Raw genomic sequence first — 24,893 nt, forward strand, 5'->3', positions numbered from 1 at the left:
TACTCAAACTTTACAACCCCTCTTCCATTCAGCCTCTGTACCTTCCTCATGCAGCAAAGTACTATAGACAATAGCCTACAACTCTGCTAGTAATCTTCCTTTTTCCTTCCCTCAAGCTGTCTTTTTTCAGGGACTAAGATAAAGCTTTTTATTTTATTATTTATTTGACACATAATTATACATATTCATGGGGTACATAGTGATGTTACAATACATATCATATATAGTGATCAGATCAAGATAATTAGCATATCCATCATCTCAAACATGTATCATTTATTTGTGTTGGAAACATTCAATATCTTCCTTCTAGCTATCTGAAACTATATATTATTGTTAACTATAGTCATCCTACAATGGTATAGAATAGCAGTCCCCAACCTTTTGGCACCAGGAACAGGTTTTGTGGAAGACAATTTTTCCATGGACAGGGATTGGGTGGGGGATGGTTTTGGGATAAAACTGTTCCACCTCGGATCATCAGGCATTAGTTAGATTCTCATAAGGAACACACAACCTAGATCCCTGGCATGTGCAGTTTACAACAGGTTTTGCACTCCTATTATTATGGGATCTTTGGAGTGTTGCTTTTCTGGCTGGAAACCTCTGTGGCCAGTCGTGCCTTTGCCCACTGCTTCGGCCCACTGAGGTCATTCTGCCCACTCGACCTCGCAGGCTGTGTTCAGCTCACACTAATGGCCTGAATTGCACACTTGCCAAGGGAGACTGCATGGAGCAGCAAGGGGTGTGAGAGTGAGCGTGGGGTCTGGCCAGTTCACAGATATGCCAGCTGCCACAGAAGAGTGGGCAGCAGAATGGTGGGCAGCTCCAGGTGCCAGCACAGGTGCCAGCTCTCTGCAAGGCTGCAGCTGGGCCAGGCACACTGCAAGCAGCTTCCACAGCTGACACCAGGGAACACAGTGGCATCGAGAAGCTTGGAGACACCAGGAACTGCAGCGCCCCAAAGAAGGAGTCACAGCCCTGGCTTGGGGCACTCCCAGGTCTGGGCTCCCTGAAAGGCTGCAGCTCTTCTCTCCTTCTCTTCACTGGCAATGTGGCAAGCAAGGAGCAGGTCTCAGTCTTGTTTGTGATATAGCTCTTTTAGCCTCGCCATTCGGCGGCTCCTCAATTCTTGTCCTGTGACCAGGAAAAACGAGGTATACAAACAAGTAGAATGTGAACAAGATGAAAAGGAACTTCATTGAGCAACAGCACAGCTCAGAGGAAACCTGCAGGTTTTCTTTCCACAGGCAGGGTATACCAACGAGCATTCAGCTGCTAGCAGAGAAAGTAACTCCTCTGTGCTAGGCAAGTCATCACAGCAAGCATTCAGTTCTCAGCAGAGACAGTAGCTCCTCTCTGCAGCTGGTCATTCCATCATATGCTCTGCTCTGGCTGAGTCTGAGGCTTTTATAGGCCTTGGAGGGGAGGAAGTGTGCACTCACTGGTCCACTGGCAGTCATGGGCAGGCCCAGAAAAGGCGCCACAGGTTCCCATTCTGGTCGACTGGACTGTCAGCCTGGCCCCCAGCCTTCAGGCACTCCCTAGCCTGAAGGTGGGGCCTCACCGAGGACCTGCCCCCTTTTGCCCAGGAGCCTATCTGCCTCCTGCCACCCTCCATGAAGCCCAGGTGCTTGTGCCAAGGGGCACCTGCAGGCCACACTGAGCTGCCTTCAGCTCCGCATCAGTTTCCACCCCCCCCCCCACACTCATTGGTGCCTAAAGTCTGGAGGGGGGCCAAGGCAGCAGGCAGCTCGTGTGTCAGCACTGACCCAAGTGTATGCACCCCCAGCCAGGCTGTGACAGCACCTGGGCTCAGCCCCACATTGCTCTGAGATCAGAGCAGGTATTCACAGCTGGGAGAAGCCAGGCAACAGGAGTGGGCACTTCAGAGCCTGCAAGCAGCATAGGGAGGCCTGGGTCCACAGCGCCAACTTGGGTGGCTGCAGCTGCATCTGGGAGGGTGCGGCTGCTACCTGCTCCTGGCTCCCACTGGCTCCATGGAGCTTGCAGTCCCAACTGTGCCCCCTCACACCCTGGGGCAGGGCTCCAGGTTCTCACTAGGCCAGGGCCAGCATTTGGGGTAGAAGTGACATTGCCACAAGCTCCCCCGCATTGTCCCTGTGCTCAGGGACAGCCTGGGGCTCCCCCTCATTTGGCTCAGGGCCCTTCCTGGGGAGGGGCTCCTCTGGAAGTGCATCACAGGCCCTAGGCCCAGCCATGAGAAATGTCAGGCTTGGCAGTCACCCCAATGCGAGGTGGACTCCATAGACATGGCCCTGGACAGCCCCATGCAGAGGCTCCTCCCAAGGCATAGGAACCCAGCAACCTCGGTGGGGTGGGTGCAGTAGCTGCCTGGCTGGTTGGGTCCTCAAAGCAGGTACTGCTCCCATTTCCCACCTCAGACCCAAAAAGTGTGGCCCCAGCTCCGTGACCCAGGCCCAGCCCCTTTACCCCATGGGCAAGCATGGCACCACTCCAGGCCCAGCTTCATCTCAGGGCTCCTCTCTGCCCAATCCAGGACCACAACATGGGGCCCCTCTGTCCATCGCAGGTCACAACTCTGCCCACGATGGGCCTGGCAGGCGACCCAGCCTGGCCACATCATGGTGGCCCCTAGGGCGGCAGGCTGTAGGGGACTGTGCCTCCTCCCCATACCCTCCCTGCAGTGGCTGGCATGACGGCAGTGGCCACTCCAGATAGCCCTCCACTGCCATCACTATGAGAATCTAATGCCACTGCTGCTCGGACAGGAGGCAGAACTCAGGAAGTAATTCTCGGTCACTCATGGCTCACCTCCAGCTGTGCAGCCAGGTATGGGTCTATGGCACAGCACTTGGGGACCCCGGTGAAAAAGACTAGAACTTATTCCTCCTATCTTGCTGTAATTTTGTATCCTTTAACAAATCTCTCCCTATTCTTGTCTTTTTTAAATCATGTGAGATTTCTATGGTGACTAAGACTCAATCAAGGATGATTAGATTAAGGTTTAAGGTAACATTTTCCTAGATTTTGTGACATAGTAGACTTCCCAAAATTATCAGAGGAAATATCCTTGGCTGAAATATCCTTGGCTTAATTTGTTATACAAATTACATTGAGTACAGTACATAAAGTACAAGATAATTTTTACACCTTTTTTGAGTAGTGAATTCAGTGACAGAATGCAGAACTTCGCATTTTACTTTGTATTGCTCAACAGTAGTTGAACCTTTTATGACAGTCTATTCAGGCACTGGATATAGTATAGTACAGTTTTCTTTGAATAGAAATTTCCCTAGACTACTTAACTTCCATTGGTAAAGACTTAACATGTGGCTAATTCTACTGTTTTGTGTTGTATCCATCACATTTACTTCACTTTGTAATTTGCTTATTGACTTCTTTAATGCCAACCATTAAAAAATAATTCAAAACTTACCATAAAACATATATCCAATTTTGAAACACAAAAACAAAGTCATTTCCTTCTTTATGTTCATACACCAAAAATCTTGCCTGGCAACAAACAGTATATGTGCTTATTCTGAATGTCTAGATTTTAGTTTTAACACTTCAAAAGTACACACCACACACACTCACACACACACGTACACGGTTGTTAAATTTCCTCCTCTGATAAGTGAGCTTTTATGTTGTTTGTTTGGCTCCATATATAACAAATGTTTCATTATATTTTCTAGTGACTAACATTCTTAAGATTCTTCTTTTTAATTTCTACCGTACCTCTTAAATTTTGTCATGATATAGCACAGTTCCAGTATATTTAGTGCAATATTGATTAATTCGCAAATACTAATCTTTCATTATTACATTTGTTAGGTATAATTTGAAAGCACCCCACCACTTCATAATAAATACTTCTTTTCTCAGTAGCCTTAGCTATTTAATTATTCTATATCCTAGTTTTCTGAGTGAGTCCAGACTGAACTCTCTGGTTGTTAATCAACAGACTATCTGAATTAAAGGCTCTGCTTGTCTGTGGTTATATCTGTAAAAAGACTTTTGACATTAACGATGAGGTGCTGTTGGCTGCACAGCAGTCTGGCTAAGATAAAACTACTTAGCAGTAGACTGAAATGTGTACACACATACAAGTAGATACTCAGCACTCACAGAGTAAAAATGTGACACTTTGCCAGACCAAATACTCACATGCACATATACTGCAGGCCAGAGTTCAAGTGGAAGCATTTGCTTTCTGTTATTTTAAAGGAAACAGATGTAAGCCTTTTCCCAAGTGACAAGGTACATTCAACTAGGTGTACCACATCAGGAAAGAGGCAGAAGAGCTGCCAAAGGAGGCCAGTTCAATAAGCACTTACTGAGCCCCCACTAGACGCAATGAACACTGGGAAATAAACATAACTGACACAAACGCCGTTCTTGAGAAATTCAGTCTAGTGATAGAGACGACAATGTAAATAAACAGTTTATCTAAATGTCATCATGATATTAAGTATTTTGGATTTCAATTCTAGGAGTCTTGGGAATTTTTCAAATTAACTATTTTTAAAATGTTTTAAATTTTAAAAGCTTTTAAATTATAGTGATAATTTAATCTAAATATGAAATGTAAGATTTGCCACTTTTCCCCCAGGACAACTTCATGGAATTTCTATCTTCAATTCTACTTCACACTTTCACTATCACCAATCCTGTTACAACCAAAAGCCCCAAATCAACGAGGGAACAAACATTCTTCAGCCCTCTAGCTTTCTTTTGGTTAATGTTACAGAGGTAGGCTTTGTTAGGTCACTAAAATACGGAAAGAATATGAGTCCCATAAGGCTATGATTTCTAGGGACACGACTTTCCAATATCCAGCATTACCCATTCTGCAAAAACATCTGAGAGTAGGCAGAATTCAGAGGATTTCTATAAGAAACAGTCAGTCAGCTGGGCTTGGTGGCTCACACCTATAATCCCAGAACTTTAGGAAGCTGAGGCAGGCAGATCTCTTGAGATCAGGAGTTTGAGACCAGCCTGGCCAACATAGCTGGTGAAATCCTGTCTCTACTAGAAATACAAAAATTAGCCAGGCATGATGGTATACACCTGTAATCCCAGCTACTCGGGAGGCTGAGGCAGGAGAATAGCTTGAACCTAGGAGGCGGAGGTCGCAGTGAGCCGAGATTGTGCCATTGTATCACTCCAGCCTGGGCAACAGAGGAAGACTCTGTCTCAAGATAAGTTAATTAATTAATTTAATTTAATGCCAATGTCCTCCACAAGACCTCTATAAATGAGCACATAAATGGTGTTCTATAGGCCAGGCATGGTGGCTCACGCCTGTAATCCCAGCACTTTGCGAGGCCAAGGCAGGAGGATCACTTAAGCACAGGAGTTCAAGGCCAGCCTGGGCAACGATGCCAGACCCCATCTCTACAATAAATTCTAAAAAGTAGACAGGCATGCTGGCACATGCCTGTGGTCCCAGCTACTTGGGAGGATTCCTTGAACCCAGGAGATGGAGGCTGCAATGAGCCACGATCAGGCCACTGCATGCTGGTCAACAGAATGAGATCCTGCCTTAAAAAAAAAAAAAAGAAGAAGAAGAAGAAAAAGAAAAGAAAATTAAGAAAGAATCAACCTGCACAAAACTTTCTTCTTCAAAAAAGCTGAAAAGTGGTTTGGCACAAACATACAAGCATAATTATTTTAATCCTATCCCTAGGGTCACCAAGTCACTACATCTAATAAAGATCTCAGCACACAGTACAGTAAGACTTCTTCCCCACAGGGCATGTATTGTGTCTATAAAGTCCTTATCTTTCCAAAGAGGAGAGTGGCCACAGAACACAGTAAGCACAATGTCATCCAGAGTAAATAGTACTCCAGTGGCCTAAGAGGATGCTTCCCATGCACCTAACCACAGAGGAGCTCAGGAGCAGGGTGCATAGGCCGCTGCGGCCACTGTGGGGCAGGCTCACTGGATTCAGTCACTCCACACAGCAGATTGTCTCTTGAGTGGTGGATAATTACTGAGAAGTCTTCTACATGCACAGAATTATACTAGATACTCTGGGAAAGCTTTATAAGAAATAAAACAGATTTTATTTTGTTTCATATACAGACGATATTATAAAGACAAAAACTACAAACCTGGCAAGGGGTGGTGATAATGAAAATTTCAGCTTACTATATCAGCACTTACAGGCATACTTTGTTTTTCTGCACTTTGCTTTATCGTGCTTCATAGACATTGCAGATTTTACAAATTAAAGGATTGTGGCAACCCTACATTGAGCTAGTTTCTTAGAGCCATTTCTCCAACACCATGTGCTTACTTCATGTCTCTGTTACTTTTTGCCATATTTCTAACCTTATTATTATTATTGTGCCTGTTAGGATAACCTGTGATCTGGGGTCTTTGGTGTTACTATTGTAATTGTTTAGGGGGCCACCATAAACCACACCTATATAGTGGCAAGCTTAACTGATAGTGTGTGTGTTCTGACTGCTCTACCAGTGCCCCTTCCCCCATCTCTCTCTCTCTCCTCAGACCTCCCCATTCCCTGAGACACAACAATACTGAAATTAGGTCAATTAATAACCCTACAATGGCCTCTAAGCATTCAAGTGAAAGCAACAGTCATGTCTCTCACTTTAAATCAAAAGCTAGAAATGACTAAGCTTATGAGGAAGGCATGTCAAAAGCTGAGACAGACTGAAAGCTAAGCCACTTGGGCCAAACAGCCAAGTTACAAATTCAGTGGAAAAGTTCTTGAAAGAAATTAAAAGTGCTACTCCAGTGAACACACAAATGATAAGGAAAGTGAAACAATCTTATTGCTGATATGGAGAAAGTTTGAGTGGTCTGGATAGAAGATCAAACCAACCACAACACTCTCTTAAGTCAAAGCCCAGACTAGAGCAACGCCCTAATTCTATTCAATTCTGTGAAGGCTGAGAGACAAGGAAGCTGCAGAAGAAAGGTTGGATGCTAGCAGAATTATGAGGTCTAAGGAAAGAAGCCATCTCTATAACACAAAAGTTCAAGGTGAAGCAGCAAGAGCTGATGGAGAAGCTGCAGCAAGTTATCCAGAAGATCCGGCTAAGATATTGATAATTAAGAAAACTGGCTACACTAAACAACAGATTTTCAATGTACATGAAATAGTTCTATTGGAAGAATATACCATCTAGAATTTTCATGGCGAGAGAGTTGACACCTGGCTTCAAAGCTTCAAAGGACAGGTTGACTATCTCGTTAGAGTCTAATGCTGCGGGTGACTTTACGTTGAAGCCAATGCTCACTTACCATTCAGAAAATCCTAAGGCCCTTAAGAATTGTGCTAAATCTACTCTGCCTGTGTTTTATCAAGAGAATAACCAAGTCGGGATGATGGCACTGTCATCTGTTTACTGCATGGTCTACTGAATATTTTAAGCCCACTGCTGAAAACTACTGCTCATTTGAGAAATTCCTTTCAAAATAATACTGCCATTGACAAGGCACCTGGTCACCCAAAAGCTCTGATGGAGTGTTCAAGGAGATGAATGTTTTAATTCCTGCTAACACAACATCCATCCTGCAGCCCATGGATCAAGGATAAATTTCGACTTTCAAATATTATTTTTGAAACACATTTCATAAGGCTATTGCTGTCATAGTGATTCCTCTGATAGATCTGAGCAAAGTAAACTGAAAACCTTCTGGAAAGGATCAACATTCTAAATGCCATTAAGAACATGTGTGATTCATTAGATAAGAGCAAAATATCAACACGAACAGAAGTTTAGAAGTCGATTCCAACCCTCATGGATGACTTTGAGGTGTTCAAAACTTCAGGAGAGGTAACTGCAGATGTGATGGAAATACCAAGAGAACTAACTAGACTTAGAAGTGGGGCCTGAAGATGTGACTAAATTGCTGTAATCTCAAGATAAAACTTATATATATATGAGGAGTTGTTTCTTACAGATGAACAAAGAACATAGTTTCTTTAGATGGAATCTACTCCTGGTGAAGATGCTGTTAACATTGTTGAAATGACAGCAAAGAATTTCAAATATGACATAAACTTATCTGATAAAGCAACAGCAGGGTTTGAGAAGACTGACTCCAATTTTTAAAGAAGTTCTACTGTGGATAAAATGCTATCAAAAAGCAAAGCATGCTACATAGAAACCTTTTGTGAAAAGAAGAGTCGATTGATTCAGCAAACTTCATTGTTGTCTTATTTAAGAAATTACCACAGCCACCCTAGCCTTCAGCAACCACCACCCTGATCAATCAGCAGCCATCAACATCAGGGTAAGACACTTCACCAGCAAAACGATTCTACCTCACCAAAGGCTCAGATAATCATTAACACATTTTAACAATAAAGTATTCTTTAAAGGTATGTATATTTTTTAGACATAATGCTACTGCACACTTAACAGACAATGGTATAGTGTAAATATAACCTTTACATGCCCTGTGAAACCAAAGATGGTATGCTGTTTCACTGAGATACTCACTTTCTTGGAGTGAACTGGAATGAAACTCAGAGCATCCCCAGGTGTGTAGAAGCTAAGTGTTTTGCATATGTTATCTCATTTAATGTAGTCCTCACAAAAATCCAATGAAGTAAGCATTATTACAATCAACTCATGAAGAAGAGCAGTTTTAAAGGTTATTTTTACTGCTGTGAAGGCAAGAGCTAGATCATCTTTTCAGTCATAGTATCTCCAGTGCTCGGCATTGGGCCTGGCACACAGCAGATGTTCCATAGCTATGGGTTGAATGAATGAGTTAAGTAACTTGCTCAGCCAGCAAAAGTCAGAGCCAGGGATCTACTTCAAGTCCTTTAGACAACAAAGCTCATGCTCTTTCTACTGCTTGAAACTGCCTTTCTTAATATTATCCAAACCGGGTTGGGTTCTGCATTCCTTCTGATTTTGTATCAAGTCCTTGCCTTTTCCATTTACTCTAACCTTACTCCATCCATACATAAAGCAAATTTTCCCCACTGGTCACTGTTGTAGCTTGAAGATGGATGTCTCAACCCCTAGGATGTCTCAACTCCTGGTATCCAGACCATCGTGTAGTCCTTTCCTGCGCTGTGCCAAGGTTGGCCTGTGTGACTAACAGCATTCAATAGAAGTGATGCTATGGAATGTTATTTCCAAGATTAGGTTATAAACGGTTACAGCTCCCCCCTTTTCTCTCTTTCTCTCTCTCTCTCACTTACTTTTGCTCTCACTCTTTCTCATCACCCTTTCTGGGAGAAGCAGGCTGTCAAGTCCTGAGCAACCCCAGGAGAGCCCACATGGTAAAGAACTGAAGCCTCCTGCCATGTGAGAGACCCTGGACATAGAATCTCCAGCCCTAATCAAGTCTTCAGAGACTTCAATCAAGTTTTCCCTGGCTGACCACTTGACGGCAACCTCATGAAAGTCCTTGAACCAGAACCCCAGAACCACTCAATAAGTTGCTGCTAAATTCCTGATCCTTACAAACTGTATAAAATCATAATGCATGTTATTTTAAGTTGTTAAAATTTGAGATAAATTTGTTACATAGCAATGGATAACTACTACAATCATAAATACATACAGATAAGACAGACTAGATGAAAGTCATTCTGAAAAGTAACTCAAAAGTCATATTCTAATAAAAGTGACCAGCAGAATCTTCATATTAGTCAAAGATTAGGTTATAAAAGATTCTGTTTTACTGCTGGGTGGGACATGGATACTGGGAAGCAGGGTTGGTCTTCAGTAGAAGTAGAAAAGGAAACTTCCTCTATGGTTCCTAGGATGAGAGGCATAGAAAATTCCAACCTAATTAAAAATTTCCCCTACACCCAACCTGACAGACTCTGATTCTGAAATTTTACTACAATGTATTATTATAATAAGCTAAAATGAGGCAAGAGGAGACAAAAGGAAAAAGAGACAAGAATAGATGTTACCTAGGCATGACCTGTATATGAAGAAGAAGCAGGTACAATGCTTCACAGTGAATTAGGGACAGTTTGGGAACATAAAAAAAAAAAAATCAAGGAATATATAATATAAATAACTCAAAATACATATGCTAAAATTAACTTGGTTTGAAAATTTTCAGCAGTTTCAAAAATATCTAATACCAAGTTCAGAAACATGAAAGATTTTTAAGATCTGAATTTATGTTTTTAAAAGTATCTCAACTCTAAGGTATTAGAACACAGGAGTTAAAAGAGTGGACAATGATTCAAATCCAACTCAGCCACTCACTCGCTGTGTTGGTCTCAAGCAAGTTACTTAGATGCTCTTGTGGGTCAGTATCCTTATCTGACAAAGGAAGATGAAAATTACATAATAATTTCATCTTAAATTAAATGATGATATTTTTTATCTTAATAAAAGATACTTAATAGTATCTTTCTCATACAGTCACAGTAAATAGTTAATAAATACATTAATAAATGAATAACTGCTTACTGGCATGCAGTAAGCATTCAGTGTTAGCTGCCATCATCATCATTTTAAGGATCAACACAGATTTCAACTTTACCACTATATATAACTTAAGAATATTCCTATAAATACATATATGCCCTGTCAATAAACTACAAACTTAATGAAAATATATTGATAAGTAATAAAATTCCCCCACATAAGACCAAAGTAGAGTAGGTATTTATAACCTCACGGGACCAATTGCTTGCATTTTTACTTTAGTTTAAAATTTTACACTAATAAAATACAAATACATACCTTACTGGAAGATAACCTACTAAAAGACAGATCTGTACGTTATTTAAGTGTTATTTTTATGCTATCATTGAAGAAAATCACTAGACAGTTATACTTCACCATTTTGTGACAGATTCAAAAAATATTGTAAAAATGCCATCTGTATAAATCTGGTACGAAAAAACAGAAATAGGAAAGATAGAGAACTGGAAAAAAAACACAATTTTGCATATAAGTAGTAAATCCTTTGGGTATTTATTTTTGTTGGTTGCTTAGTTGGTACTGCTGCTATTTGAATTCTGTATCAACATTATTTGTTACTCCTATGGATCTTGGTAGCTTAGTGACAATGGAGAATGTCTTATCTGTGCTTGAAAAACAAAATTGCTTCTCTCTTTAGAGATCCACATGTGATTTTCCAGTTCTGTCATATTTAAATTTCACATGTCACCAAAGAAGACCTCAGGAAAAATTGCCTATGACTATCCATCCTCAGGCAAGGCAGAGAAAGGAGGTTCAATAATCTGTGACAAAATAACTGCTGGTAATGAGGATTCTAAACTGACATCAGAATTGGGGCAGAGCTGTGAGAATATCTTGTCTCAATACCCAGTGTCTTCTCACCTCATTTAGACCATCCTTACATTCTGATACCCCTCATGAAGAGAACCAGGACCCAAATGTTTTTATCTTTTTATGTAAATTGATAATGTATGGCAAACAGTCCCAGGAAAGACATGCCTGAAAATATGTGCTTAAGAAAATGAGATGTAGCACTCCATCTCTGAAATGTTCAAATAATTAATAGTTTCAACTGTAAGTGGCATAAAATATTCATTTTCTATCAAAAGATCAGAAATTTTTAAGAGCCTGCAAAACACTAACTAGGTCAAAAACATTTTTAAGCTGCATATAAATTTTTTCCTTTAGTGCAACAAAATTAGCATTTAATAAGAATCGCCTGCTTCTTACGGAGCTTAAGGACATTTTAGTTCATTTTAAGCCACAACTTTCACATTTAGAATTTTCTAGCCATAGTTGGAAACCTTTCAGAAGTCTGAACATACAGTTAAATGATTATTCTGAAAAGTGTGCTTGTGGGAAGAACTGTTTGCTTACTAGATCCTTCTTTCATAATATAAATACTTAAGTCATCATTTCCAAAGCAAATTTTCCAAAATCAAATAAATTGCAAAACTAGAAATATAATCACATCTCCAAGAAGGAGTTCCAATCCTCTGCCAAAACAGACCTCAACTTCATAATCCCTTGTCCAAAAAAGTTGGACCAAGTATTGACGTTTTCCACCAAGCAAGCCACAGTCACAAATGTTTCTCATTTACTCCACTCCTGGGATATACAGCTCAAATAAAAAATTTCCTGAATACCCTAAATTTCAGATGCAATTTGCAATGCAAGTGATTCATAATGTTATGCAGGAAACATCGTGATCTCACCAACTCAATGTTTCTGGAATGCAATCTTTAGGAGGTCATTCCAACCAATTAGAAGGCTGACATCCCTTTCAGCCATGTGACCCAACTATTATGCTCTCTGCCCTTAGCTCAGATGTGATTTTGAACCCTCAGCGATCCTCTACTCCAGCTACTGTTCAAAATAAGAACGATGTTGCCTCAAGGGAGCTAACAAAGATCCCTATTGTAATCTATGACAAAAAACATGGTAGCAGTGCAGTGCATCCCCATTAAGAAAGTGCAAAACAGTGTTAAAAGAAATGAAAGCCACGGTCATTGCTCTGCACCAAAAGCCTCTCAGAGTGGCCTCTGAACACATTTAGATTCTAATTCAAGAGCGAAATTTCAGAGAGCTACAGTTACATGAGTCCTGCTCTAATCCCCCCTCACTCCCCTTGTTAAGTCATTAATAATTTCTTGGAGTACCTGTCATCTTCTGCGATTTATATTTTCTTTCAAGGAAAAAACACAGTTGATACAGAGGAAGGAAAGTGCTGCATTGAATGTACTAAATGAACATTAAAACTGTAAGTCTTAGACAATGTGATTACTGAAAATGAGCAAAGTGCCTACAACATGATAACATACAGGGCATAGTAGAGTAGCAGAATAAATGGTGAAAGATCAAGGTATAAACACTTACCGACATTGTTTTCTATTAACTAAAGGGATCATTACAAGCAAGATGTTCAGTTAAGGGGAACTCCTAAGCAAGTATAATCTAAGGGAATATAAGACAAAACTCACATAACACTTTGTAAGTTTAGGCAAAGAAAGAGACCTACTGATTCTACAGAAATAATAGGCAATAGGGAGACATTTCTCAAACTGAAGGAATTTGGAGAAGGCTTAAAATCATTATTTATACCTAAAAAGAGAAACAATCTAGCATAAATAATATCCTCCACAATCACAATGATGAAGAACCTACCAAAACAATGGATTGGCTTAAGGTAAATTCCTGGCTCTACAGGCAATTTTGATAATAGTAACATTTACAAAGAAACAAACTGAGTCTATAAATGAAAAATATTGACATAAATGATGTTCTCATGAGATGAGTTTGCCTCAGAAAACCATGAAAAAATATAAAAATACATGGAAAAAAAATAATGTCTACATGTTAAAAAAGAAAAAAAAAAGATCAGTTCAAACTTGTGGTTGGATCAATGGCCATTATGAATAATCGGAAAAGTAGCTTGAATATCTCTGGCTGCCAGAGATCCTATTTTTCCATCTTACCTCAGCTGTTTAGTAAGAGTCATCTCTCATGTATCCATGCAAAAAGGGACAGTAATCACATTGATTATCTAATACTTATTTGTACCGAAAAAACAATTGGTTAGATGACATTAGGAAATTAAATAGTCTAGATGACTGCTAGTTACTTTAAAACTTAATTCTATGCATTTTCCTTCTTGCTGCTATTGATTTTATACTGAAAATTGAATGAAATCAGTGTAATGTCAACCAATTATCAAACTATCAGAATTTCTATGAATAAATGACCACATGTATATGAAGTTTCTTGAACAGTGTACATGGTAGATTCTCAAATACTATTCATGTCTTATTCTTTTCCTTTCCCCTCTTACTTTTGCCAACCATAGCTTTACTTTCTCTTCCAAAGTTTAGGATCCAGAAACATGAGCTTTCACATGTAATCAGTCAATTATCTGCCAGAATTTAATGTTTCCTTATACTTTTGGTCATCTGATCAATGTGTTTTAAATATAGGGCCCCTCTAAAAACTGCATCATTTTCTCTTCTTGCCTTAATTTCCACTGAGGGATCACCTAAGTTTAACTCATAGTTTGTATCAAAACCTAATGTTTTGTCCAGCAGTATGCTAGGATACAGGGAAATAGAATTCAATAAAACATAGTTCTCGCCAGTGATGGTTAATTTTATATGTTAACTTGACTAGGCTACAGGGTCCCAGATAGTTGATCAAACATTATTCTGGGTGTTTCAGAAAAGATTAACATTTAAATCAGGAGACTTGAATAAAGTATATTGCCCTCCATAATGTGAGTGGGCCTCATCCAATCATGCTGAGTCCTGAATCGAACAAAAGACTGACCTACCCAAGAGTAAGAGAGAATTCTCCTAACAGCCTGCAACCTGGAACACTGGCTCTTCTTGCCTGATGGGTTTCCAAGTGGGATATCAGCTCTTCCTGGTTCTACAGCAGCTTCTGGCCATTGGACTTAAACTAGAACATCAGCAATGCAGATTTTAAACTTACCAGCTTCTATAATCATGTGAGCTAATCCTCTATTTTATGTATATATATGTATAAACATATACATATATACACATATACACACATATACAAACACATATACACACACGCAACCATATACATACATACGTGTGTGTGTGTGTGTGTGTATATATCTTTTTATACTAAAAAAGGATATATAAGGATATATCCTTTTTTCTTGGAGCCATAGTCTTGCTCTGTTGCGCAGTTTGGAGTGGAATAGCATCTTCATGGCTCACTGCAGCTTTGACTCCTGGGCTCAAGTGATCCTACCACCTTAGCCTCTCAAAATGCTGAGATCACAGACGTGAGCCACCGCACCTGTTTCTCTGGGAAACCCTGACTAACACACCACATCCAACAAGCTCAAAGCCTAGTCATGCGGAATATCCCAAAGTAAACCTTCTCCATAAAGCCTTTCCCAAACACTAACACAGGGTATAGTACTATGAACAAAATAAACTATCAAACAAATAATAATATCAATAAATATTCACTGAATGAAATAAAAGTACCTGAAAGCAAGATCTGCCAAGGACAATATCAGACTGTGTAATTCATTCCCTCAGGAATTCTCATAAAGTAAGTGCCCTGGTGTTAGTTTATAGCTAGGCTTGCCCTTTCCTACACATGCTGACTAGATGAGATTTCTCTGCTTTTATGAGTTAGTTACTGTTATTTAAAGCAGGTCATTGGGAAATAAATTTAAAACAGGGAGTACAGTTATATATTCATTAATCCCCCCTCCCCGTGCACAGTACAAAGCAGCAGCAAATAAGCTCACTTGAATGGCAGCCAAGTTCTTCTGCTCCTGAGATGGTGCCTCATGAACGAAGCGAAGCCAGTTGGAGTGCCGTGGGTTGGTAGCATCCAAAATGTACAAAACTTCTCCCTTACTCCCACGAACCTGAAACATTAAAGGCTCCTAAGTTTACAATGGAAGTCAGAATATTAGCCTTTAAACACATCAAGGTTACGTTTTTTCATAAGTATATACCTTTTTCATTGATAGGTGATAAATAGAAGTTGGAATAACATGCATTCTTCTCTTAAACACATGTACAAATAGAGCCTACTATTTCATTTGGCAGATGTCTAGATGACTCACAATTGCAGTGAACTCTCAGAAACATCATATGTTGATAGCTGTTTTCTGGTCAAAATTATTTCGCTTTGGAGGTACATTCCAGTATATGTATTGCAATCACAATTGTTCAGAGAATAATCGTTATTGCAACTTCCCCTTTTCTCCAAAGAGAAGGGTCATACTGCTTATTTCCCAATTGATAGGAGTTGGAACTGAAGCAATCATTTCAATTCCCCTCTGGACCTGCTTACTGAATCATCTCCATAAAAGGAGAACCTGCTCATCTAGCCAGTGGGAATCTGACATCCAGTAAGACAAAATGTCATGCTCTTTACTAGTGAATGAATGAAACAGTCCCATTTTATCCTTTCATGGCCCACTCATGGATTGCTGAGAAGGACGGTGGGCTCTCTGGTTTTTGTCTCAGACCATACGCTCTCGCTGCTCAGGCCTACTCTACATTCAACTGGAGAGAGGAGGGGAGTAAATCCCAAAGCAGATAGCCCATTGGACATTCTTGAATCCGAGTTACTTGAAATCTAGCTTCTCCAAAACCCCCGCATTATCAGTTGCTAGGGACTTGCCCATTTTATAAAACTTATATACCAATCACCATTCAACTCTCACTTCATGTTTCTATTCCATTAGAATCCAGAAAAGAAAGGAGAGGAGTGAGTGATGAGCACTCCATATCTCCAACACCAAGTAACACAAACATACAGGTTACAAATTCACCTTGGCAGACTTGATAAGAATTCTAGATTTCCAAAATTTTATTTTAAAAAATAAAGGACAATCAGTCCCATAAGGTATGTATTTTCATGACACATCTACACAATCATTTGTTCATTCAACAAATAATTATTAGGTCGTTAATGGGTGAAGGCATCAAGAATCTTTCAGTGAACAAGACAAAGCCCCAGACCACACAACGCTTAGAAGTAAACAAACATAGAATATAATTTCACGTAAAGATGAGCGCTATGATGACAACTAAAACAGAGTAGGCGAAAATAGAGTACTAAGAGAAGGGCTCTATTCGATGAGGGAAAGCCCTTTGATGAGAGGACCTTAAGAGTTCTAAAGGGAGGGAACAGACAGTAGAGGGCTAGGGGAAGACTGCTCCCAAGCAGAGGGTACAGCAAGTGAAAGGCAAGGAGAAAGGCCTTGGGTTTGGAAATGAATTAGGTGCTTTCAAAGAACAGTAAAAATGTTAAGAGGCTGGAACAGAAGGAACAGCTGAGAAAGTCGTGGGCGTTGAGATCTAACAGACTGGCAGACACCAGATCATGTGGGGACCAATAGACCAGGAAGTCACCTAGACAGTTACTTTGGGTAAGTACAGTTATTTTTACCCAAAAAACATTTTAAATACATCTGTTACATGTACTGCAAAAACTGATATTTCAAGATTCTAATATATAAATACCCAGGAAAGAATACAGTTTGCCTGTTCCTATTATCTGACATACTGCCATGTTTCTCAGATAATTCCTGTTTTCTTAAGTGCCCAAGGATCCTCAATAATTAATGCCAGACCATCACTGTGAAGCAAGAATTTAATTTTTCATATTATAATTTCTAAAAGAGCAATTTAGGACTATAAATACCTCATATTTATATACTTAAGGTGCTTATATGTGAAGGTATGGGAATTTGTAACACTTCTTACTAAATAACAAACTCTCACTGAAAAGATCTGCTTTGGGAGGTGCCTAAAAATTGTCCTGCCTCCCTACTTACCCTTTAGCTCAGAACACTCACTGCCCACTGGGACATTCCAAAAATGTCCAGAACACTGATACGGTAAAGAGAATGTACACTCTACAACTCTGCCTCAATGGGCATGTCAGTTCACATTTTTTTGGCAGAGTAAACAAATAATTTTAAATATTTTGGATATAAAGTCCTTCCTTTCAGGTACCCTCACAGCAATAGCATCAAAACTGTTTATATTGACAAAAAGCTAAATTAAGCACAGCAGGTGGCAATGTCACCTGATACTTGAAAGAAAAATTTTCTCAGAAGAATTGAAATTGAAAATCTATAACTGATACTGAAATCCACACAACCCAACTAACTTTATGTAGTGAAACACAAATGGGTTTGCCCAGGGCATATCTCAGTTTGAGAGGACAGCACCACTTAGAGAAATTAGTTTATGGCCCTTCTTAATCACACATTTGTCACTCACTAGTAAGCACAATATACACCAGATGTGTTTAACATTTGGAATTGTTTCTTCAAAGATAAAAACAGAAGAAATATTTCTCTGCGACTTATTATAGTAAGAACATTGGAGTTTTTACCAGGAGCATTGTTTTTTCTTTGTGTATTTCAGCTTTTTCCCAGGCCCTTTGGCCCCAACTATGTTCAATTATTCAGTATTAGCAATTTATTTTCCTTTTCAGTCCATTAGACATATGCACTTCCTGGCTATCACTTTCTCATGCAATATTGCACCTTAAAGGAAATATATAATTTGATTTTATACTAAAATTATTCTGAAATGTATCACTTTTAATACACACAAATTTATGTGCTGATTTACCTTTATTCTCAGAACAACACTACCACAACCAGCAATAGACTACATTACCTACATATTCATATTTGAAATGACTTTCTTTGTTCATTAACAGAATCACTGCCCATTTTATTCCAAATATGCTTACCAAACAACTTTTAAGTTCTTAGAGAGTCTTTGCTCTCTGGGGCCCACCTGTTTTCTCCAGCTTTCAAGTGGCTGGCCATTTCCTCATTCCACCAGTCTAATCTTCAACACTCCACCAAAGCTGGTAGATTACCTGTGCACACGCCTTTTATCTCACTACCCTAACCACAGCGTTCGCCTTGCTGACATATCATCTGAAAGAGACATCCAAAAGTAATCTAATCCATCTTTCCTCTTCCCAGAGACACCAAATCAAAACAACTCCAGACAACTGGCTATTATTAAAGTCTCCATTTATCTATTTTAATTTGATACTGAACCCTGAGGTAATAAACTGAACATTTTTTAAATCTAAGGAATAAAAAAGATAGAAAATTCCTCCTAGTACCATGTTCCAGCATCTCACTAACTTTTGCTGCCAAAGTGTATTATGTTACTGTCAAAACTCAGTCTTCCAAATATCATCTTCTTTTACCTGAATTTTCTTGGAAATGAAGTGTATTTGGTTACTATCCGACTTATGATCATTTTCTGCATACCTGGGGCCAATGATGAAATCGACAGTCTCACCGTGTAGTAAAAACCATCTCAGTTCCAAAACCTGTTTGATTGGCACAGGCTTCCCACAATAGTTACACAAAAAGGTTAGCTAAAGTAGGAAACATGTCAGGTATCACACCTGTAATCCCAGCACTTCGGGAGGCTGAGGCGGGCAGATTACCTGAGGTCAGGAGTTTGAGACCAGCCTGGCCAATATATAGTGAAACCCCATCTCTACTAAAAAATACAAAAATTAGCTGGTGTGGTGGTACACGCCTATAGTCCCAGCTACTGGGAAGCTGAAGCAGGAGAATCACTTGAACCCGGGGGGCAGAAGTTGCTGTGAGCTGAGATCACGCCACTGCACTCCAGCCTGGAAGACAGAGCAAGACTCCATCTCTCAAAATAAAATAAAGTAGGAAAGAGAAAGATACTCTCATGTGAAAATGGAAACTTTCATGCTTCAATGTAATTGTTCATATCTCTATGACTTTGCCACTTCACATTTAATGAAATTATTCCCTTATGGGAACTTGACAGGGTTTAGCCTCTGTTAAATGCTACTGCCATCACTTTTCAAGTATCTGAGAAAAAGAATGTGCTGGTCATTGCTACCGTATATCCGTATCCTTTTTCAGACTAAAAGTTCACAACATTGAATATGTCATAGTTGATTTTGTGTTCCCACCCGGAAAAAGACAGAGGAAACCACAAAAAATCTCAGCTCGATTAGAGAAAACCCTAATGTTTAAATGAAAGAAGAAAGTGGAAACAGAGAGTAGGGAGAGAGATACAAATCTTCTTTCCCTAAACTTAAATATTTTATTTGTTAAACTGGGTCAACTATAGACAGAGAAGCTCAATTATTATTTGGATGGTTAATTTTCAAAGAAGAGTCTACAGTGTTGCTTACTCTATTATTTCCTTCAATAATTTAAATGCCTGAGGAATTTTTCACTAACTATGTACATTCCATCAAGGTTCCAAGAGCAAAGCCAGTCAGCCAGATTTGCCCCCGAGAAGTGGCAAAATGTAACTGATAGATAAAATTTGATTTAACGTATGGTAAAATTTAATGGCAGCAAATACAGTCAGTTCCACAAAAGACAGCAACAATATCCTTAATGAGAAATTACAATACACTATGTTACAGTATTTATTTATTTATTAAATAAAACATATTTACCTTTCTGTCTTTCAACAAGGCTCTTCAAAGAAATTAGTTTTAAGCACTAAAATTTAGAGTATGGATGTCTTTAGAGTTTAAAATGCCATCACATTTTTGTATTTAAATTACAGACATTCTTTCTGCAATTGTTTTTGCCTAAGTAAGGCCATATGCCTTGCCTTCAGTGTTTAATTATCCAGACTTCAGGATATCTTTAGGAGCACAAAAAAGCAAGTGTGCTCAAGTAATCAATTCTGACGGCACATTGTTGTCAGATTTAAACCGAAGGGAGACACACTTTCAGAAATCAGCGGCGATCATAGCTAGGAAACTGTAGTGATTTATAGTTTCCAAGAAAAGGGCATGGGATCTCCCCCACCAATTGTTCAAAGGATTCTCTCTGAAATTACTACTTGCTTGTGTGCTTATGAATACGCGCGCACACACACACACTCACACACACATCATTGTAGCTTATCTACTGATAACTCCCTTCTACCTTCCCTCCCTCTGCCTGCTCATTGCTATCTGATAATCCTAACCCATGGATTCCCCTGCCTTCGTATGCGAAAGCAGATGGAGAGGAAATACAGACTTTTACAGATCCCTGTTTCTTTAACATCCATCATATAACACATACGAAGTTAATATAAAAGGACTGATGAGAAAAATAAAGTCACTTTTTGCGACAAATATTTAGATTTCAAGTGGAAGAAAATCATTCTGGAGTGGTAAAGATGCTCAACTAGGAATCAAAAACCTAGATGTCATCCAAGGCTCTGACTACATCACTTTGGGTGAGTGGTTTCCTCTGACTGAACTAAGCCGTGATCACTTGACCTCTAAAATAGGGATAACAGTCTGTGCCCTGCGCATTCACAGAACCTGTGAGAGCATCAAATGAAATAAGATACTTGACAGTTATTTATACCAATGTGTATTGTTGCAAACATAAGGTCTTAGTAAAACGAGGAAAATGGGCCCACAGTGGCTATAGACACCTTAAATATAAACATTCTGCTTTCAATGGCACAGCTGGGACATATATAACGTGTCAACTTTTTTTGTTTTTTTAGAAACAGCATCTCTGTTGCCCAGGCTAGAGGGCAGTGGCACGGCGCCATCATGACTCACTGCAGCCTCAACCTCCCGGGCTCAAAAAATGGTTCTCCCATGTTAACCTCCCACATAGCTGAGACTGGGACTACAGGTGCATGTCACCTTGCCCGGCTAATATTTTATTTTATTTTTTATAAAGACAGGGTCTCCCTATATTGCTGAGGCTGGTCTCGAATTCTTGGGCTTAAGCAATCCTCCTGCCTTGACCTCCCGAAGTGCTGGAATTACAGGCATGAGTGACCACACCCAGTCATGTCAACTTTTTCAAGGAACAAACATGAAGGATATCTTAACACTACTCTTCAAATCCAAATACATATTCAAATAGCCTCTAATTGAATATTATAAGGTAATAGCAAACCCAGATGTCATTTTAGCTGTACTGACACACTTACTTATGCCAAACTGAAACACCTTGCTCTGTGACCCACAGCCAGTAACTGCAGCTCTGCCCTCTCAAGGAGTTTTAATTTCTCCTCCATGTATAGCCCTTCAAATTTCTGAAGGCGAGAATTCCTCCTTCCCTATGTTTCTCTTCCACAAAACAAATAACTCCTTCCTTATCGGACATGGTTTTCAGTTCCGTCACTGTCCTGGCTATCCTCATGGGTGCACACAAACTTGTCAAAACCCTCCTAACACGGGACAGAATCCAGCCTGGAAAGGACGATTATGACCTCTGACCTGGGCATTCTTTCTATTGAAGCAGCTTAAAAATCACAAAAGCAATTTTCAGTTGCCACACCTGACATTTAGCTGAGATTGCCTTTATAAACAATCCATATTAAGGAAGGTCTCATGATACTGTCAAAGACACAAAGACAAGTGTAACCGAAGAACTTGGTCAGGTTTCTGTAGCTAAGCAAATCCTATACCTGGACAGCTGACCACTCAGAGAAGGAAGTCTGTCATTTGATACAGTCTCATTAAATATTTTATTAACTAAAAGCTCATGCAATGTGTCTTTTCTTTAACTCTCATTGCCTTTATTTCCTTTAAATGTTCAAAAATATTTTATGAGAGATTTAATGTAAAATATTTTAAAGCACTCCATGTCTTTGCCTTTCAAAGTACTTTTTAAATTGGGCTAATTTTTAAAAAAATCTAAATACCTGACATAAAATGAAAGACATAGTGAAAACCACATCATCTCTTCCACAGCAAATTTATGAAAGTGCCTTAACAGCATAGAAACTGTTCTTTTCTACAGTTTTATGAACCTGTTCAGCTACTCAGATTTTTGGACAGGCAAGCTTTTTTATCATGTGAAGAATACAACAGTGACCGCTTTCTCCCTTCTTGGAAAAAAAAAAAAAAAAGAATAAAGTTGAGTTTAACTGACATTAGCTTATTGTACCCATTGTTTTAGGGGTTTTCTGTAAAACATGCAGGTTTTTATGCACGAATGTTACAGCATTTCTCTTAGCTACTTAGTGGCTTATTTGTTTACTTTTTATTTTGTCAATATTGTAAAGCAAGTGACTTCCATAAGCAAAAAGTGTTATTTCACCAAGGTATTAGAAAAAAATAATAAGGCCACCATGTCTTCTGACGGTTTGCAGCATCCATCAGATCCCTCAGCAATGACTCATAAGACTTTAAATCCTGTTACAGTTTTATGAAGCCTTAGTGTTGCCCAATTTTTAATACAGATTTCAGACCTGCATAGACTTCTAGCCTTATAGTCACCAGTTATCTTTTTGTTGTTGTTGTTCACATGGAATCTCACTCTGTGGCCCAGGCTGGAGTGCAGAGGCATAACCTCGGCTCAGTGCAGTATCTGCCTCCTGGATTCAAGCAATTCTCCAGCCTCAGCCTCCTGAGTAGCTAGGATTACAGATGTGTACCACCTCACCTGGCTAATTTTTGTATTTTTAGCAAAGATGGGGCTTCGCCGTTTTGGCCAGAATGATCTCGAACTCCTGACCTCAAGTGATTTGCCAGCCTCAGCCTCCCAAAGTGCTGGGATTACAGGCATGAGCTATCATGACCAGACTGTAGTCATCTTTTGGGGAATTTTCCCTACAGCATATTAAAAGAGTTTACAAAATATATTAAATAATAATAAGCTATTTTGGTAGCAAAATTCTAATCATAAAACATGAAATTATTTTAAAGAGTTGGTGGTCACATATAAAGCAATGGCAATATCCAAGATCCAGAGATCACAGTCTTGATGGTGTTTTTATAAAAAGATGCTTTGGGCTGGGCATGGTGGCTCACACCTATAACCCCAGCACTTTGGGAGGCCAAGGTGGGCAGATCATTTGAGGTCAGGAGTTTGAGACCAGCCTGGCCAACATGGTGAAACCCCATCTCTACCAAAAATACAAAAATGGCCATGCATGCTGAAACACGCCTGTAGTCCCAGTTACTCAGGAGGCTGAGGTAGGAGAATCACTTGAACCTGGGAGGCGAAAGTAGCAGCGAGCTAAGATCGTGCCACTGCACTCCAGCCTAGGCAACAGAGCAAGACTCCATCTCAAAAAAAAGAAAAAAGAATAAAGGAAAAAAAAAAAAAAGGAGAAGATGCTTTGTATCTGAAAACTTCTGTGCAAAGGTTACAGAAACTCTAAATAACAAAAGAACATCATGTAGTCCACAGGGAGAAAAAAGTTTTTTTAATCGACTTTTCCTTTGATCTTGATCTTCTAACCCAAATTCCTCTCCTAACTGCATAGTTTTCTAAAGCTATTAAAATTGAATCCACCCAAACCATTTACATCTAACAGTATTCTCCTCAAAATGTACATAACTTGACAGAGAAACCAATCAATGATCTTAGCATAAGAATGCACCTAAGGCAACCAAATACTTCCCAGTTACTAAGGTAATTCTCATAATCATCCAGCAATCATAGTTCTGTGCTGAAAAATTCTAAAAAGTAACATCCTTTGTCATTAAACATTTACTGAACAATATTTACTATACATTTCTTTATTTGTTATTTTCAAAGGCCACAGATGACATTTTTGAACACAGTTCCTTTACTCAATTTATACCTTCAGCATGAGGAAGCAGAAAACACAATGTTTACAAAGCTCACAAAGCAATGTACTGATTACCATAAAGGACACACATATGAATTGCATTCATTTCCAAAATGAATTGGTACAGATGGGTGTAAAGTAACATACAGAGCCAGGTCCTGAGGATGGACCAAGATGAAAAGTAAGAGTTACAGCAGAGAAGAGGTGCATTATGAAAAGCTTCCAATAGAGAGGTATGCCTCTAAAACAAACCTAGCAGACCTGAGACTGACAAAAAGTCCTGCCTGCAAGTTTGGCCTTTGGTGGGCATGGGGGAACTTGGCCCTTAGAGTGTTCCCTGTCAATACTTAACATATCAGGGTGTTTTACTGTGCCTAGACTACGTGTGTAAACAATATGGGTTATGTTGAACACCTGTCTTCCTTCTGGAAGTCTGGAATTTTGGTATATCCTAGGGAGAAGGTGTCTATGAGTTTCTAATAAAAATCTTGGGCATTGAACGTTTAATGGGCTTCCTTGTACAGAAACATCACACACGTGTGGCTGCGTTTTTATTTGTGGGCAAAGAGTACGCTCTGGCCAAATGCGGTAGCTCACGCCTGTAATCTCTGCACTTTGGAAGGCCAAGGAGGGTGAATCGCTTGAGCCCAGGAGTTTGAGACCAGCCTGCACAACATGGCGAAACCCTGTCTCTACTAGAATTACAAAAATTAGCTGTTTATAGGTAGAACACACCTATAAACCGGCTACTTGGGAGGCTGAGGCATGAGAATTGCTTGAACCCAGGAAGTGGAGGCTGCAGTGAGCCAAGATTAGGCCATTACACTCCAGCCTGGGTGACAGAGCAAGACTCTGTCTAAAAAAATAAATAAATAATTTTATATATATATGTGTGTGTGTGTA

General features: G+C 39.6%; 1 protein-coding gene across 3 annotated transcripts in view; it reads right to left on the reverse strand.

Annotated features, from left to right (window-relative positions):
• PRDM5 (PR/SET domain 5) overlaps nt 1-24,893 on the reverse strand; it is a 232,686-nt gene that overhangs the window by 144,019 nt on the left and 63,774 nt on the right. For all 3 annotated transcript variants that reach the window (XM_023220054.3, XM_023220053.3, XM_023220055.3), the window contains exon 3: nt 15,197-15,319. In XM_023220054.3, coding sequence (XP_023075822.1) covers nt 15,197-15,319 — 123 coding nt within the window. The remainder of the gene's footprint in view (nt 1-15,196; nt 15,320-24,893) is intronic.

Source organism: Piliocolobus tephrosceles, chromosome 3, assembly GCF_002776525.5.
Source record: "Piliocolobus tephrosceles isolate RC106 chromosome 3, ASM277652v3, whole genome shotgun sequence".
Classification (NCBI taxonomy): domain Eukaryota; kingdom Metazoa; phylum Chordata; class Mammalia; order Primates; family Cercopithecidae; genus Piliocolobus; species Piliocolobus tephrosceles.